Here is an 18,600-nt window from a genome sequence, read left to right as displayed (position 1 = left end):
TAGTCATAGAAGATAACCTGGTTAGCCAATTGAACTGGTTTTAGTGGATGTTGCTTTACACACTGTGACATATTCTTTTCTACACTGTTTCCATTCAGCACAGCAGAGGGGCTCCTTGATTCTTTGGCCAGTTCTACCCTGACCTCAGCAGAAGCAAGAGTTGCTCTAAACTCTGCCAGCTGGTAATGGTCCTCAAGGAATCATCTGCCAGCAAGGGATAGTCAACACAGTGTAATCCAGCCATATCTTCTTCTGTTTCAGCAATGTAGCAATATAAAGCACCATTTCATTGTAGATTACACTATGTATAAAATTGAAAAAAGGGAAAAATATTCTAATGTTTGTGTTTTCCCTCTGTAGCGTCTGTACTGTAATTGGAAATGTTGTGGCTGGATAATGGCTTCTCTCTCCAAGCTGAATGTCAAGATATTTATAGAAAGTAGATATCAAGGTATTTTTTTTTTCATAGAGCAGACCATACTTAATATTTTCAATGCTATTGCACCAAATTATTTCCTTTAGAAGTGCATAACCAGGGAGACCAAAACTTGCCATATATTTTCATTCACAAAGTGTATTCCGATTGGTAAAAGCACAGAAGGTCCTTGTTCTGAGCCAATCAGAAATTCACCCTTGAGCAGAAACACATCTCAAGGCCCAGCACTATTTAAGTTCCATTTGAATTTCCAAAATATGGATTAAGTAGTACAGAGGGGGTTTGTGCTTACCCTCTGAACAGGGGTGAATTTCACCCTAATGAGAACTTCTTTCAGTGTTCTTATTTTTCATTTTTGGAGTGCTTGATGTTAAATACAATTTTAAAATATAGTAAACAATGGCAGAAGGCATTTATGACAGTAAGAAATAAATGGAACTGTGTGGTGTAAGAAGTTAAAGAATGTTGTTGTTTTTTATACTTATTCTACCATTTATACAAAGGTATAAATTAGAGGTGGGACAAAATTAAGAACCATTTATTAGAATTCTGAAGAAAATAGAACCTGGATTCATACTAGCTCTGGCTGAGCTTTTGCAAAAACTACAAGGAGAAATAAGGCTGAACTCTGCTCTGTTACATTGATATCTATCTGGATTAACTCTAGTGAAGTTATTTAGGGTTTAGAACAGTGAAAACTAGCAAAAGTTGGCCATAATAGGTCAGTGCATGACTGCAGAAACAATCTGTAAAACTGCTGTTCAGTCTTTTCAAATCCTTTAATTTCTTGTTGAGGGACATTCTGACAAGTCCAGTGCTAGTTATGGACACAACAGCCTGCAAAATCTGTTGGCTAGTATAAAATGTTTCTTGTAGAGTACTGAATACTTCCAGACACTTCACTGGAAAATAGCCCCTCTAGAGAGAGAGGAGTATAGTTTTACTCCAGCTATTTATTTTTGCAATGGTAGTAAAAATATGGAGGTACAACGTAGCATTTATGATAGTACTTTATGTTTACAAGAAACTGAATGAACACTGCCACTTATTGGTAAAGTTAAAACTTACTCAGTTTGTACCTTATCTCAGGCATTTTAGTATCTGCATATTGCATATGAGGAAAATAGTATATATGACCAGTAATTGCAGTGCTTTCTTAATTCAAGCAGTGTTTTAGTGGAGAATAGTGAATAAGTGTCACCATTCATTTTTGTCACAAACTGTTTTTCTGACCTTGGTCAAAAGGTAATCTACATTTGTTGTTTTAATTTACAACACTCACATAGTCTACTACAAAACATGACTACACTCATACAACTTTTAGTATGATATAGCAAACAGGAACATATATAATTTCCCATAGTGATAGTGCTCATGAAAGTTAGCTAGTTGCAGAGTGCAAAATTTTAAAGCTCCCAGAACACTCTCATACAAGTCTTTTCCTTCTTGTGTCATGTTAATGTCTTGTAAGAGAGAGATGAAAGGGATGATCCTTTTCTCAGACATATCTGAGTTCTACAGTCAGTCTCTACAATCAGTTAGTTTTCAAATATTGCAGGAAGGCATGTCAGGTATATAGAGGGAGAACTGAAGCTTGGACCCAAAGATTTCCTATTTATGGATCTGTTTTCATTGCTTTGAATGCCTGTAAACATGTAACAATGCGTCCTCTCCAGAATTGTTTTTTTCTTGATCAAGGGTGTCACCAATGTAGAAATAATTTTCTGCTACCTCCTGGTAGACAGTGATATACTTGGAAGCTTTCCTTGTCTGTGGTATCACAAATCTTTCTGTGAATTCACTTTTACTCATTGGCTGCTTACCTTGTGCAACCAAGACACAGTTAATAAATGCCAGTGCAAAGGTATAACAGTTGTGGTGGTGTTCATCGTACCTGTGAAACAGATAACCAGGTTAATGAGACAGACTAGTTCTTCAAATAGTGTGTGTAAATTGGAGATGATGATTTATTGGCTGAGATAAAGAACCATACACCTTCCAAAAATACTAAAATTCTCTTAATGCTAGAACTTAAATGCACCTGTAATGATGACTGTCCCTCTGATGCTCTCAGATGCTGCAAAATTGTGGGCATAAAAAAGTCAGATTCTAAGCTCTAGCGCATCATTTCTCAAATGTGGCCACATGCGGCAGCCAGAGGCTTTTTGTGCAGCCACAGCCTCCTTGGTAGTGATGGGGTGAGGGGGATGTCCCCCTCCCACCAGTGGTGCCAGTAGGTGTTGGGCCCTGTCCCCCTCTGGAGCCACAAATGCTGGAGAATCAGGCAGGCAGTGGGGCTCGGGCTTCAGACCTGGGGTGGCAGGCTCCAGATGTGTGGCAGTGGGCTCCACCCCCTGCCCACCTGCCTCCTCTGGCCCTGGGCTCTGGCCATGCAGCAGTGGGCTCTGACCCCCAGCCACAGGGTTTTGGACTCCACCCGTGGGGCTGTGCGATCCAGCCCCAGCCATACAGCAGCGACTGCTGGCCCCAAGCTCACCCCCGCGCATCCACACACACATTGCCCTGGCCCCCACTTCGTCCTCTGGCCCTAGTGCATTGCTGCTGGGCTCCAGTCCCCAGACTCACATCCCTAGCCCTGTCACCCCTGGCCCTGAGATGCCTCCCTACCCACCTCTCCATCCAGGGCTTAATTTGTCCCCCAGCTTGTCAGGGCTGAGTAAGTCTGTTGTGAAAAGTGATATTTGTATGTTTGTTAATATCACTTTTGACTGCCTCGATAGCAAGTCTGCTGCTGTGAAAAGTGATAAATATCACTTTTCACAGAAACGGACTTATTAGCTAGCAAGTCTTAAAAAAAAACAAGCAACCAAAAAAGCAAAAGAAACAACAACAAAAAGGAACAAGAACACAAAGCACATTATTTGTTTCTATTCTGTTTAGGTCCAGTAAAGAACAAAAAACTGTACATTATTTTTATTATTGAGTCTGCAAAAAAACCCTACGTAAATAAATTACAATGATTTGGACATGTATATGTGCATATGTATTTGTTTTTCCTGAAGTTAATTGACAATTTTTCCTAATACTTAGAGTGGCCACCAGTAACAGTTGGTGGCTGCACTCTGAGGCCACCAAAAATTTTCTTGTGAGAACCCCTGCTCTAGCGTATGCAATTATAAATTCCAGTGTTTAAAATAAGAAGATAGCTTTGACCAAGTTAGCTATCTATCCCCTTGTTAATTGCTGTACTATTATCCGGTTCAGAAAGCTGTCACCTGCAGCAGTGATGTGAATGTGCCACGACATACATCTTTCACTGTAGTATTTCCTTGGAAGCATAGTTTAAACCAATTAAATGCTATTATTATTATGTTGATCTAGGGGCATATACTCTGCCTGGCAAACTCCTGTTGGCGATAATAAATTGCGCATGTATCACAAGGGCAGAAATGCCTTTAAGTAACTAATTGAAATGGAGTTAACGCTTGAAAGACAAATTAACATTTTTTCTATATGTTCTTTTCCCCATTTTTAACCAGAATATTATTCTTCAAGTTGGACTGTCCTATGGAACCACCTAAGCCAAAAGTAGGCTGCAATTATCTGTCTTTTTATCTTTGTATTGTTTCTCAACCTCTCCTATAAGTTAATAGTATGTATCTTAAGAATTTTTACAGCAATAGCAGTCAACTTTAATATAATCTTATCTCTTTCTCCTCCTGCACATCTCTGGTCTTCTTACTACTCCCCCCGCCCCCTTACTACTTCACTTCCCTTCTGTAAACCCCTGCACAGACCACCTGCTCTGTCCCCTACCTGATTCTATGCCCTTTCCATAACCACCTCCCATTCCTACAGAAATCTTCTTCTCCTAGTCCTTTGACCCTCTCTCCTCTTGCCTCCTGTATAGCTGTCACTTCTGTGTTATATATTATGTACTGTGTATCTCCTGGCAAGGGGACCTATGAATGCACAAGACTTGCTTGTTACCCCTGGGAATTTACAATATTCATTTGCAACATCCAGTCTTCTGCAGACTTGTACCATGGAGGACTGAGTCTAGTTCAAAGCATTCTGCTATTTCTCTTCAAAGCTCTTTTGCTTTGGTGCATTATGTATTTATAGTGACCTCTGACTTCTGGTTTGCTAAGCATGTTATTGCCTGAATATACTTGCTTCATCATAGCTTATTGTTTTAGTTAAGTTTCAGAGTAGCAGCTGTGTTAGTCTGTATTCGCAAAAAGAAAAGGAGTGCTTGTGGCACCTTAGAGACTAACATTTATTTGAGCATAAGCTTTCGTGAGCTACAACTCACTTCATCGGATGCATTCGATCAGCACACCCTGTCGAAAAGGGACACTGGTGGCTCCAGTCAGCACCACTGACTGGGCTGTTAAATGCCGGGTCTGTGGTGGTAAGACAGGCTAGTCTGTACCTGTCCTGGGTGGCACTGCATTGTGTCCCAGAAGCAGCCAGAAGGACAGGTCCGGCTCCCAGGCAGGAGCGCCAGGGCGCTCCGGGCACTGCCCCCGCCCCCAGTACTGGCTCCAAATGGGAGCTGGGGGGGGGGGAGGGGCATACCTGCAGGCAAAAGCAGCACGCAGAGCGCCCTGGCCCCCCAGCCCAGGATCTGGACATGCATCCGATGAAGTGAGCTGTAGCTCACGAAAGCTTATGCTCAAATTTGTTAGTCTCTAGGGTGCCACAAGTACTCCTTTTTCTCTTTGTTTTAGTTAAGTAATTATAAGTAAATATGCTGCATTGCACAACAGCTGGGAAACCCCAGTGCAATTTTCTCACTAGTCCTAGTCCAAATTTAAAACGTTTGGATGCCTAAAGTTAGTCTGCTTGTGCCCAACCCAGCAAAGCACATGCTTAAGTGTTTCTGCTGAAACAAGGTCATAATGGGGTATAGCACTGTAACAGAAAATGGGTTCCATTGCTGTTTATTGAAGATAACTTGGGGGATTTTAGTTTGCCATCATTGTATTTATAACAAATGACGCATTATCACATTCATCACTATCAAACGTGTTCAGTGCCATCCTTAGGATTTATGGGGCCCTATGCAGTATTAAACTGGTGCCCCTATGCCTGATGGCAGCCCGGCTCATGTGTATTTTAGATAAGGGTGGTCTTTTGAAGGATTTATTTAAAAAAGCTATATGTCTGAAGATCCAAGCATTTAAGGCTAAATAAAGATGAATACTCGAATTGTGCATCTAAAAATCTATATAAGGATTTTTTAGAGATGTGATTTTTATAATCTTCAGCAACACACTAATGAAATATTATTTTGAAAACAAATTTTAAACTAAGGTCCTATAGACTAACATGTTCTGAGTAAATATTACAGTAATGCACAGCTGTTTTTGTCAGTATTCAGAAACTGACAGTATATACCTGGGGGTTGGCAAATGCCTGCTAAAGGGCTTCATTACCACTTGAATGGCTCTTTAGCAGTTTAAATGTTGTGTTAATAGGTCTGGCAGGCTGGAAGGCTTTCACTTTTAAGTACTAGATCCCCTCTGGAGGAAAAAGAAAAGGAGTACTTGTGGCACCTTAGAGACTAACCAATTTATTTGAGCATGAGCTTTCGTGAGCTACAGCTCACTTCATCGGATGCATACTGTGGAAACTGCAGTTTGCTAAAGTCTAAACTAAAGTCTGCTGCAGTTTCCACGGTATGCATCCGATGAAGTGAGCTGTAGCTCACGAAAGCTCATGCTCAAATAAATTGGTTAGTCTCTAAGGTGCCACAAGTACTCCTTTTCTTTTTGCGAATACGGACTAACACGGCTGTTATTCTGAAACCTCTGGAGGAAGACTCACCAGGCTGCAGCAGCCAGTTGTGATGGGAGCCTGCAGGAAGGGTCAGAACAGGGATAGGAAGAGGCAGACGGGTGGACACTAAGACCCAGGGGCGCTGCAAATGTATGCTGTATATGTCTAAGGATGGCCCTGAATGTGTTTTTAGATTACCACCTTTGAATGGGAAATATGGCCTGGTATTAGCAAAAATAAAGTTGCCTGTAACTTAAGCCACTGGAGGTTATCTACGTCTGACTCAGTTGCCACTCCTACTCTTTCTTGCATTTATATATACCATTTAAAAAAACGGCAGAAAGGCACCATTCATTGCATCTAATTTTTACAGATTCTTCCAATAAAAAGCAAGGTATAGTTTAGTGTCCCCATGTAGATAACTTAATTTAAATTAAAAGAGGGAATTTAGGTATTTTATAGTCTCCTCTACATTCCTAGGCAATATACAAAGTATGTGGGGTCTCTTAAAATACAACACAAGTCTTTCCCACATGTTTTATAACCTTTAATTTAGAAGGAAAGCTGAGACAACATGGCTTATTTTAAAAATTGAGTTCAGAGACAGTGATTTTATTCTTTTCCTAAGGAGCTGCTCTCAGTGAAATCACAAATATTTCTTGGAATACATTTTTACTCTTCACTTGCTGCCTCTACTTGCTTTCCACAGATATCTAATGATCCCAGTAGAGACCACTCCTGGGATCTTTGTTTTGTATTTGTAACTTGGAAGCATGACTGATTTTCTTTCAGGTCTTGGGAAGGGACATATTAAATCAGATTTTTCATGCTGAAGCCCAAGATCATTCACATAGTTGGTGTCTTAACACATTATAGTCATCTAAGCTTTATTGTTTGAGAGAGAACTAAATTCTCAGGATATAAAATTATAATGGCTACAAATCACACATTGTCTTTAGAATCATGCAGAAAATAATGAGAGAGAAACCAAAACCGTAAATGAATATTATCTGTCTCAGACAAAACCAGTGGCTTACAGTTACTGCAGCAGGGGGAGCACAAAATCTGGATCAGCAGAAAATACACTTTGTCATCACAGCACTAGACTGTATAACAAAAAGGTAAAATGTAACTTCTATAGCTTCTTTCAAAGGTTACGCAGATTTTAGAACAATTTAAAATAATGATCTTTACTTTTGGTTAAAGTAAGTTCAAGAAAAACATTTTTTGTCAGTGAGTCAATTAATTTGCTTCAGCTCCATTTCAAGACTTTGCTTGTATGCCTGCCAGTCATTTGGAAGCAAATTAAAGAACAGGAATTAGAACTAGTTGGCCCAATGCTTGCTGAGGTTCAAAATGCAGTAATAAAACTAGTTCACTACAAAAAACTTAACGCAGGACCAATTTTCTAAAATTTGTGTTTGAATCTGCATAGTTTTGGTGAATGATCTGAAAAATCTGTGTAAAATTGCTATCTATTCTATTAGAATATCTAGAAAGCTCAATATGTCACCATTTAGAATGGGTGTGCATGGACAGAGAGGTTTCAGAGTAACAGCCGTGTTAGTCTGTATTTGCAAAAAGAAAAGGAGTACTTGTGGCACCTTAGAGACTAACCAATTTATTTTAAATTTATTTTAAAGCTCATGCTCAAGTAAATTGGTTAGTCTCTAAGGTGCCACAAGTACTCCTTTTCTTCATGGACAGAGAGTGACCGCAGGCATACTTGGGACTAGTAGGTCACTTTTGTGAGTAAGCTGTCTAGGAATTAAATATTCTTGCTATCAAAAAGGCTTGTAGAAAAAAGTGTAAATACCTAACCGTCTCTCCACCATCATTTTGTTTGACATCAAATTACTTTTAAGAAGAAACACTTACGAGTGGGAATTTAAAAAGTGCCAGACTAACTGGAAGTCAATGGGACTCATTTTCTGAAGTCACTTAGTTGCTTTTGAAAATTTAACTTGAAATCAAATCCTTTTGATTTCAGCCAAAAAGACAAGGAAGACTCAAAAAGAAATGTTAAAATACACCATTACAGCAGCCAAACATACAGTGGTTAAAATTGGGCTTGGTTCTACAAAATACCAAGTGTCCTCCCATTGACTTCAGCGTTTCACACGATTGGGCCCAAATAGGATATTTAGTAATTTCACTTTTTAAAATGAACATTTAGAGCATCAGCCTTCTCCTTTGAAGCTGTAAGTTTGTTGTTTGCCTGTATGCCTGGTGAGGTGACATGCATGTTCCAGCCTGACCACATCACTGATGATGCTGTTGTCAGCCATCAGCCCCTATAGAACCTAAAAAGAATGAAGCATTCTATGCCGAACATGATGGTTTTGTGCTGACGTCTTTCCCTAGTTAATTAGGGAAAGGAAAACATTGCAAACTAGCTGGAACTGCTGGAGATAAGCCTGATAGTATATTTTTTCCATTTCTGACTATTGACATGAAGTACGCATCTGGATGTACACTGTGGATGAAAGTCTGACTCCACTGAAGTCAATGGCAAAGCTCCCATAGACTTCAGTAAGGTCAGGATTTTACCCTGTAGATCAAAAGGTAGCTAGAGGGTTGAATCCCATAACCAGTGATTCTTTGACTACAGAACTGGGAAAAGTCAGTGATTCTCTTTCCACAGCCAACCATACATTCTTCAGGAGCCATGACTTGGTGAGGAGAATGTTATCAGTAGTGCACAAACTCACATTGCTAAAAAATTGACCTTAATACGCTGTAGAGGTTCTGCATTCCATCAGGGTTGTCTGTTACTTCAATAATTACCTCAAAATACCCTTTTCTGTTAACAAAGGTGTCGATTTTCAAGTGGTGTTTTGTAGGAAGGAGTTATTCAGACTGGCTCCTGTATGACTGGGTAAATCAATCTCAGCTGTGAACCACATGTTTAGCAGAATCCAAAGCTGAATATCCCAATTCATCATCCTTTAATAATTACTATTCTAGTACATCTATCTGCTAAACTACATACCTGTGAAAAAACCAGGCCTCTCCCGTAGAGAATTCTTCTAGGTACTTATCCCATTGATCAAGCAGTCCATACATGTCTGGCTGCATTAGTGGGATACTAATGCATTGCTCCCACCCAAGTTCAACTCTATGAATGCCTGTTTCATTGTAATTATACACCAACCCTGGAAACATAAGCAGCAGATTGTCAGCAAGGGAGGAGAATCAGAAATAAAAGTCCACTGTTATAAGATGAGACAGCTAGTTACAACAATATTGCTTTCCCTAATGGCATTATTCATGACAGTACAGTAATTACTACAGCCTGCAGATTACTGTTTCCCCCCTAAAACATATGACATGTCTAATCTTGATCATGAAACAGTTTGCATTTTTATACTGTAATTTCACTTTGCATTTGTTAAAAAATCAGTGGAAAAATAAATTTGATCCAAAACCTTAGATTCTGAAAAATAACCTTTCACAAAACCTAAACCCAAAAGTTTTTCTTTAAACTCCAGATGAAACATTTTCTTTTAAAATAAATTATTGATCCTCTGCCATGTTTGCAACCCTAATATGGCAGCATGGTGCTAGTACATGAAATTGAAATTATCCAGAAAGAGACTATAAATTAAAGTAAAACTGACATCTATTTTCATTGTCCAAGATGAGGAAAAAATGCAAAAAGTAAACAGCACTGACACTGATAAATTAGATTTTTAAAATTCTATAATTTTAATAATCAGAGGGATTATAGCATGTGGGCAAGGACTTTTAAAAATATTTTTAATTTAACAATTGTCCCTTTAAGATTAGTATGTGCTTAAAAATCAGCAGAAACAATTCAGCATACTTAAATCTCATTAAAAGGCCATAGTACAGTGGGCTGCCTAGTTAGTTCTTTGTGCTGGAGATGGACAAAATGGGGCTGTGCTTGGTTTTGAATGTGGGTTCCATTTTTGTCCATACTTCCAAAATTTGTGGGGTCTGGGGAGGATAATAAATGGATCTGGTTCGGGGTCAAGACAGAATCCTGGATTCAAATTCTCGGTCTTGGTGAAATCCTAACGTCATTAAAGTCAATGGTAAAATTTCCATTAACTTCAGTTGGGCCAGGATTTCATTGCAGGTCTTTTGTAGTAAAGGGGAGGATGTTTTTTAACAGCAAGCCTCATATGTCACCATGTTATACCAATAAATTAAAAACCAGCAGGATCTTATTAAAGGGAAAAAGGCAAAATACCACATTTATTGTGACTACAGAAAGAATCATAGTAAGCAGTTAGTTATAGTTGTAACATTCCATTCAATCTCATATTTATTCACACATTCATTCATACAAACACACACACACAAAGGTTCTGCAAGGTTGTTATCATAGTTACCAGCCTTAGAGTTGCTCATGCCAAGCCACTGGCCAGGTGGCCTGGACATGAGGAGGGAGCAGGGCCTTGTCAGATGCTCATCTGATGCTCCTGGAAGTTGGTTTGCAGAATCAGACCCCCACAAAGTTCTCACTTTCTAGAGTCTATTTTTATAGGAATTTATTCCTAGGCTAGTCTGTGGGAATTGTTTCATCATGCTGTTGCTGAATCAATCAGCAGATAGCACATTCCTGACGGCTCCGTGCTGCTAGATGTTATCTTGTTCTTTGGTTCTCCCGTCCTTGAGGCTGTTGGGTGGATTCCAGTCTGCCCTCCGGGGGGGGGGGGGGTGTCCTCTGGTTATTTCCACTTGACGCCTTCTTCAGCCGATAGACACTGGATTCTTAGGCTGGCACCTCCCTGATCATTCAGTTGTTATCCACACCAAGCATCCATCCACATACATCCTCTATCTCTATTTTAATCACAATTGTTAATACAACAAAAGGGTGGGGAGTCTCTGGGTTCTGTTTCTGTTGTTACAGAGTATTGCTTTGAGTCTCTCTCTGTGTGAATTGCTTTGAGAACAGACTCTGTCTTAGAATGTACTAACGCAATTAGCAGCTTGCAAGTTTCACACATAGAAGTAGAGATACAGTACCAAAAACCAAGAGACCTCTTAATTAGTAATACCCTGGAATTTAAACTATGGGGAATCAAACTCATTTGTGATTTTAATACAGAACTTCTTTAATATGACCCAACAACCATAGCAATGTAGAATTGACTGGCTTGGAAATGAGTGCCATTCAGCTCTCAGGCAGTAAGACTACTTTAGCCCCAAATGTCGGTTTGGGAGGGTAGAGAGCAGGAAAGCCAAATGTTAAATATACAGTGCAAATCCTAGTAAGGTAGTGGAGAAACATTAGAGATGCACAACATTTTTAAAAAGAATATAAACTAATTGCAAAGCCCGTATTACCATTAGTATTGGTTATTCCGACATGGAGATCAGAGCTTCCATCATACTCTCTGAAAGAAAAATGGGAATGTTTTCATGACTGAAAATATGTTATTTCTTGTAAATATTGCTTGGCTTTAGATCTGGTATGCAAAAATTTCTACCACTTTCCCCTTCTGGCCTATTAAAAATAACCTGAAAAGGCTGTTTTCTCTGTTGGTATTTTGGATCCTGACTAAAACCAGGATGGGGACAAGCAAATGGAAATGAACAACCACCACCATGAAAAACTTAAAAGACAAATATTTTCATTCCCAGAAAAGGTTCAGGGTTTGGTTTTATTTTACCCAAACAAGTTCACTCATCTCTGATTAGGACAAAACAGGATGGACTGATTTAAATAAGTCATTTAAATCACCAATTTTAATCAACAAACAGAAAACTTTTATGTAATAATCAATTTTAATCTTGTTTCGCATCTGTACTCTTTACCTATTTTCCTAAAGAAAGGTTGATTCTCGTTGGTTGGTGTAATTCAGTACAGGAGAACCTCAGAGTTGCAAACTGACTGGTCAACCACGCACCTCATTTGGAACTGGAAGTATGCAATCAGGCAACAGAGACCACAAAAAAGCAAGTACTGTGTTAAACATAAACTACTTTTTTAAAAAGGGGAAAGTTTAAAAAAAAAAAAATTTGACAAGGTAAGGAAACTGTTTCTGTGCTTGTTTCATTTAAATTAAGATGATTAAAACAGTATTTTTCTTTTGAATAGTAAAGTTTCAAAGCTGTATTAAGTCAATGTTCAGTTGTAAACTTTTGAAAGAACCATAATATTTTGTTCAGTTACAAACATTTCAGTTATGAACAACCTCCGTTCCCGAGGTGTTCATAACTCTGAGGTTCTACTGTACTACTTTTTGCTAACCAGAAAGTACATCTATATACATCTATTTAAGCAATTATATAGCTTGACATACATTTATTCAGCTTCTTAATTTTTACATGTTTATTATGTTATAAAGTGGTGAATGATGCATATATTTACTAGATAATATTTTACTTGTGATTTGTCAGGCTGCATTTGGATGGAAATTCAAATTAAATTAAAAATGAACAAAAACAGCATTTTAAATTTGTTTTTAACAGTTTAATAGTTGTTTAAATAGTTAAATAAAACTACCTTAAATATGCTGGATACATAAGAAATAAAGTGATTTATCAAACCAAGGAAGTATATCTGTAGTTTAGTGAACTGAACTGATAGTTTCTGGCCATCATGATCTAAAATCTTAAAGGACTAGTAGGTGAGTGGCAGATACTACCTATTTGGTTGATTTAATGTACCCTCCCTATGCACATGCACATCATTTGAAAGCTTAATATGTCTACTTTAAGATGAGGTATGTTATGGAGCGGTCCAGTGACGCCGTTATCATAGATTTGGGATAAACAGTGACAACGTGTTTAAATGACATCTTCAAAATATTTGCATTCATTTGTGTTAGTTTCATGACTCTGTGTATTATTTCAAGACATAAAATTGGATTTTTTTTTGTGATTTCAGAGCAACACAACCATAATTTAAAGAGTAAAACAAAGTATAATTAATTTGCACAGGTATCATTGAAATGTAAGAGTGCTGGTGACATTTCTAATCAACATCATTGTCATCATCTTGTTCATCATTATGATCTCTGTTAAGTGTGCATGGGTTACCACAGTCTTTGTCTGGGCATGTACACAGTTCAGTGCAGGAAAGATTGTTCTGACTACAGACAGTTGATTTTTCTCAAGTGTTTTTTTTCATGGCTCGTTGGTTCGGGGTGTGTTCTAGGTTTTTCAAATACTGCGCACTGTATAAGAGACTCTGATTGTCCATGGAGAGTTAAGTGACTTTTTTTTCCCATGCTTCAGTGATATGTCTTGTGATGCTTCATTATCTGCAGACTGTTGTTGAAATGCCACTCTAGCCATTGAACGGAAGGTATTCTTCCCATCAGTTATCTCTGTGTTGATGTCTATATTATCATCTCCTTCATGAATGAGATTTCCACCAGCATGAAGTGATACAATTCCATTTAGAATGAACACACCTGCCTGTAGTCAGTTTTTGCAGAACTAGTAATTGATGCAGAAGCCATTAAGGTGTAGTATGTCAATTAAATTGAGACCCAAATTCATAGTGTAGCTATGCAGCAAGACTTATGAGTAAGGCTACGTGTTAGTCACAGGTATTTTTAGTAAAAGTCATGGACAGGTCACAGGCAGTAAACACAAATTTACGGCCCGTGACCTGTCCATGACTTGTACTATATACCCCTGACTAAATCTTGGGTGCTCTGGGGCAGGGGGTGGCCCAAGGGTGCCGCAGGTGCTCTGGGTGCAGGGGTGGGCAATGGTGCATAGCCTGGGACCCCCTCAGCTGCTAGGGGGCGAGGGGTTGGTGGGGCTGGCAGGTTCTCTACCTGGCTCTGCGTGGCTCCCTGGAAGCAGCGACATGTCCCTCAGCTCCTATGCAGAGGCATGGCCAGTAGGGCTCTGCACACTGCCCCCACCCTGAACGCTGGCTCTGCAGCTCCCATTGGCCAGGAACCATGGCCAATAGGAGCTGTTGGGGCAGCTGCAGTGCACAGAGCTGTCTGGCCACACCTCAGCCTAGGACGGAGCCAAGGGACATGTTGCTGCTTCCAGAGAGCCCCACGAGGTAAATGCCACCCAGAGCCCTCACCCGTGCCCCAACCCCTTGCCTCACCCCTGGTGGCCTGAGACTGCCCCAGCAGCAGCTGGTGCGGCTGTCCCATGGGCTGCCTGAGCTGCTCAAGCGGCCCCTGGTCAACCACACCAGCCGCTGCAGAAGTCACGGAGGTCCCAAAAAGTCATGGAATCTGTGACTTCCATGACAGACTCTCAGTCTTACTTATGAGCAGTGATGTGATAATTTTGGAACTGTGAAATACTATACGCTCCGCAATTGAGAGGCACCTTCTTTGAATGTCTTCTGAAGGATGATACTCATTTTATCTATCAAAGGACAAACTCCTGCACCAGTGGGGCACAAAAGTAGTTGATCACTGTAAACTACAACTACCTGGCTTTGAGTAATAATCTGAGGCTTTCATTTTGGCTATATCAGACTGAAGGATTGAAGTGGCATTATTCAAAACTATTTGTTAATTTGAAAGCTGTTCATCAGGCCCACTCGGAAGAACAACATCCATAAAACAGTTGGATGATATAAGTTTCTTCTTCAGATTACTAGCAACTTGAGTAGTGTCAGCTAATATTATTGCATAGCCTAGAACAATGGTTGACTGGCTTTGTCCATGCTTTGCATGGAATAAAATTGCAGAATCAGTGTTTTTTCTAATCTGGCATGTAACTTGCTACTGGAATAGCTTGCAGTTTCTACGTCTGAGGGAAGTAGAGCTTTATAGCTAGGACAGGAGAAGAGCCTTCTTGTTGTACATAGACAATGATCTTATCTCTTCAATCAGCTGATGAAATATCATAAGGGGACTGTATTGTTGAAGAGAAACTAGATGGTTTTGCTTTAAGATTCATTTTACTCACATAGGAAGAAAGGCAGGTAGAGTGATAAACTGCATTTTAGCAATCAAATCTTCCAGAGATATTCTCTGCAACATGTCATCGTTTCCTCTTTGAAGTGCTGCCTCCCTTAGATTGGTTGCTTTCTCAAATATTTCTATTTTATGAAGTTGCTTGTATTTTTTTGTGTGGTTTTCTCAAGTGAACAATACAACAGGACTAATCACTGGAGGATGTGTTTACTCTGGTAGCTATAGAAGCAGATTGAACACGATTGATGTTCTCTGGTCGGATTCAGAGTTTTCTTTTCTGGATTCAGTACAACTCTGACATGTGCCAAATTCCACTTATGTATTTCTGAAAGCAATCCCTGTGATAGTGTTGGTGGCCTATCATCTAAACTACAAGACTCATATAGTAGTCTCCAGTACAGTTCATCTCTCCTAGATTCTGCTGCCAGCATCACAGAATACTGTCCAAGACTGGTGGCTTTTGACAGTTTTTTGCATTCTTTTGATTTTTCTTGACAAATAACACATTTTTCAAAGTTTGTGAAGAGTCTTTTTCTCTTTGATGGATGCTTTAAAGGGCTTGTATTCTTCATGTCTTCATATACTATAACTTTCTTGTAGAGGTAAAATGCCCAAAGTATATTGCTGGCATTACCACCACCACCATATTTCATCTTGTACAAGTATACAGACTTATGTTAAAGTAGATATATATGTTAGTATCAAAATTGCCATTTTTGATTACTAAACATTTTGATTGAATCTCAGTAGGAAGCTGCATATTGTTATCTAACACTAATACTTGGGTGTCACTGAATTAAAAAGCTAGTTTCTAGAATATTTCAAAGGTTAGTACTGCATGCACAGGCAGTTACATATTAAAACAGCCTACCAGGCAGACTAGCAGCTACATTGTAAGTACAAAAGCTAACAAATGGAAAAGCATTATATTAGGAACTCATATATATTTATATCTACCCACTATGCAGTATAAACTATGAGGACACAATCTACTCCTACTGTGCACAACCTTCATTGTGAGACTAATCTGGTCAGCAAATTTCAACTGAAAATATAGAAAACTATGGTAATAATTTGTAAGCTACTTTGACAATTAAGAACATGCAATATGAAATGTTTTCATATTAGTATACTGCAAATGTTGATATTCACCATTTTTGCCACATGCTAAACAGCTTCATAATTTCTAAAAAAAAAAAAATACTTGTCCATGCAAAATCAGTAAAAATCTTGTAATGGATTTTTGTTTGGTAGCTTTGACCAATAACATTAAGGTGTTAATTTTAACTTAAACAGTAAAAACTACAGTCAGTCATATTGCAGTGTTCCTGGAACAGTACAAAAATGACGCTATCATTTTTTATACTATCGTTTCATCTCACGTACGGACTTATGGAACCCCTTGACATCTCCAAATCATACCTCATCTAAACAAACAACATAAGACTTCAAATTATATATGATGTGGGTGTGTGTAGGGTGGGTACACTAAACTCCTGAGATATAGCCCTTTTTGGAGAATTGCTGTATGCCTATAGTAGATCTCATCCTCTCTCTCTCCTTGTTTTTAGTCATAGATTGGAGAGAAAAACAAACTTTCCTACTTTTTCAACTCCCAGTTGGTTTTCAACTTTGAATGATATAGTCTAATGGTGGACAACCTGCGGCCTATCAGGGTACTCTGATTGCGGGTCGCGAGACATTTTGCTGACGTTGATCATCCGCAGGCATGGTCCCCCGCAGCTCCCATTGGGCCAGACCATGCCTGCGGACGGTCAACATAAACAAAACGTCTTGTGGCCCGCAATCAGATTACCCTGATGAGCCGCATGCGGCCTGCAAGTTGCCCACCACTGATCTAGTCAGTGCAAGGAACTAGTTGAATAAACTGGAATGAAGAAAACATTTTCTCTCCATCTGCAGAAGAGGCAACCGTTGTTACAAGCTCATATTGCACTTTAGCAAACTGGGCCCAGGTACTTAGCGAGTGACTTCCACCAGTTCTGTGCTTTGACTTTCTTTAAAGCTTTGGCAGAAAACATGTAATGCCTGTTGTGTTGTGTTTTTTTTTTTAATTTAATTTTAATAGATTATAGCACGTTTAGCCTTAACAAAGGTAGTTTATCTTTAAAAGAAAAATTTATTTAAATGAAAAACACACATGCTGCTGTGGTCACCAGCAACAAAGGAGGGATGAGCAGAACAATGAGCCCAGAATCATAGTGTACAGCTCACACTGCAGAGCCTTGGAGCACTCATAGATGAAAAATCAAGGCCCAGATTGCCTGTTTCTGACACTAAAACTGACGGAAGGAGGTTCTGGGAGAGGAACTTCATTCAGTTTGACTTCATTGAAAACTCATTCTTTAAAAAGTAATAAACACTGGCATCTTTCCCTCTAAAGGAGAAAACTGGTATACGTGTATAACTCATTGTTTTACATATATAGAATCTTTCAACATCACCTTTAATTCTAGTGTCTGAATAAAATGTCATATAATTTATATAAGATTTTAAATCAGAACTCCCCTATGTAATCAATAATACAGTATGGTCCAAGGAATCTTAAAAAAATAAAAGCCATGTTCTTGTGTATATACATACACAGTATGTTCCGTTTGATACCCATTAGAAAAATTACCATGAAAGAGACAAATCCTGAGGATTTTACTCAGTTTCCACTCAGGCAAAACTCTCATTGAATTAACTGGGAGTTTCCCTGCTCCTGCAAGACCTTAATCTGGTAGGTTTTACACACCTGAGTAGTTCCATTGGCTTTGGTGGAACTCTTTACTTGTAGGATCAGGTCACAGGAAGCAGTAATACATATTAACATAAGCAAATGCTATAAGTAAACATTTGGAAACACTTCATTTAGCAATAGTAACAAAACAAAATATCCATACCTAAGAAATGTTCCTGTAGTAGGTTTAAGTAAAAATGAACATTTCTGCCTATGCCCGTTGACAAATGGGCTGGGAATGCTGACAGGTGCATCTTCCAGTCTCCTGTAGTTTAGACTCTGCCCACAAACAGGGCACAGCTTGGGCACGTAGGAACAAAATATGTCCTTCTTACAATGGCTGAACTTGATTAAGCCTTTCTCTGAGTCTAAGGACTGCATTGTTTCAGCCAACTACTTGTGCAAATAGAGGGAAGCTTTCTGAAACGATCTTATTTTGCTGCCTATCACAATCTCACCCGGAGCAGGTGGATCACTGGATTAGGAATGGATGTTATTCAGATTTGTCATTCAGAATGACAGCTCACTTAACCACTCACTGTTAGGATAACTAGTAACTGGAGACATAATGTTTGGACATCCTCTTAAAGAGCTAGTGTTCATTTTAATATTAATTAATTAAAAACCCACCTTGATTATCATACACATTGTGAAGAGAGTGGTCACTTTGGATGGGCTATTACCAGCAGGAGAGTGAGTTTGTGTGGGGGGGGGCGGAGGGTGAGAAAACCTGGATTTGTGCTGGAAATGGCCCAACTTGATGATCACTTTAGATAAGCTATTACCAGCAGGAGAGT

At 39.1% G+C, this 18,600-nt stretch overlaps 1 protein-coding gene across 1 annotated transcript; it reads right to left on the bottom strand.

The window, feature by feature from the left end:
• Positions 1 to 1,656: 1,656 nt before the first annotated feature.
• On the bottom strand, positions 1,657 to 18,261 carry MKRN2OS (MKRN2 opposite strand). The gene is made up of 4 exons (XM_077821083.1): positions 17,967 to 18,261; positions 11,501 to 11,550; positions 9,174 to 9,336; positions 1,657 to 2,330 (listed from the first exon to the last, which is right to left on the bottom strand). The coding sequence occupies exons 1-4, from the start codon at positions 18,182 to 18,184 to the stop codon at positions 2,066 to 2,068; spliced, it is 696 nt and encodes a 231-aa protein (XP_077677209.1). The 5' UTR covers positions 18,185 to 18,261; the 3' UTR covers positions 1,657 to 2,065.
• Positions 18,262 to 18,600: the final 339 nt, after the last annotated feature.

Source organism: Eretmochelys imbricata, chromosome 7 (assembly GCF_965152235.1).
Source record: "Eretmochelys imbricata isolate rEreImb1 chromosome 7, rEreImb1.hap1, whole genome shotgun sequence".
NCBI classification, from domain to species: Eukaryota; Metazoa; Chordata; order Testudines; family Cheloniidae; genus Eretmochelys; species Eretmochelys imbricata.
This window is presented reverse-complemented; position numbering and strand designations above follow the sequence as displayed.

What these genes read in the sequence shown, in the direction of transcription:
- MKRN2OS (XM_077821083.1), bottom strand. Translation starts at nt 18,184, where the DNA reads ATGCAGTCCTTAGACTCAGAGAAAGGCTTAATCAAGTTCAGCCATTGT. An exon ending in ACTACAGGAACATTTCTTAG is followed by an intron (nt 11,551 to 17,966) that starts GTATGGATATTT and finishes TTTTTCTTTCAG; the next exon opens with AGAGTATGATGGAAGCTCTG. An exon ending in GAGGCCTGGTTTTTTCACAG is followed by an intron (nt 2,331 to 9,173) that starts GTATGTAGTTTA and finishes TCTGTTTCACAG; the next exon opens with GTACGATGAACACCACCACA.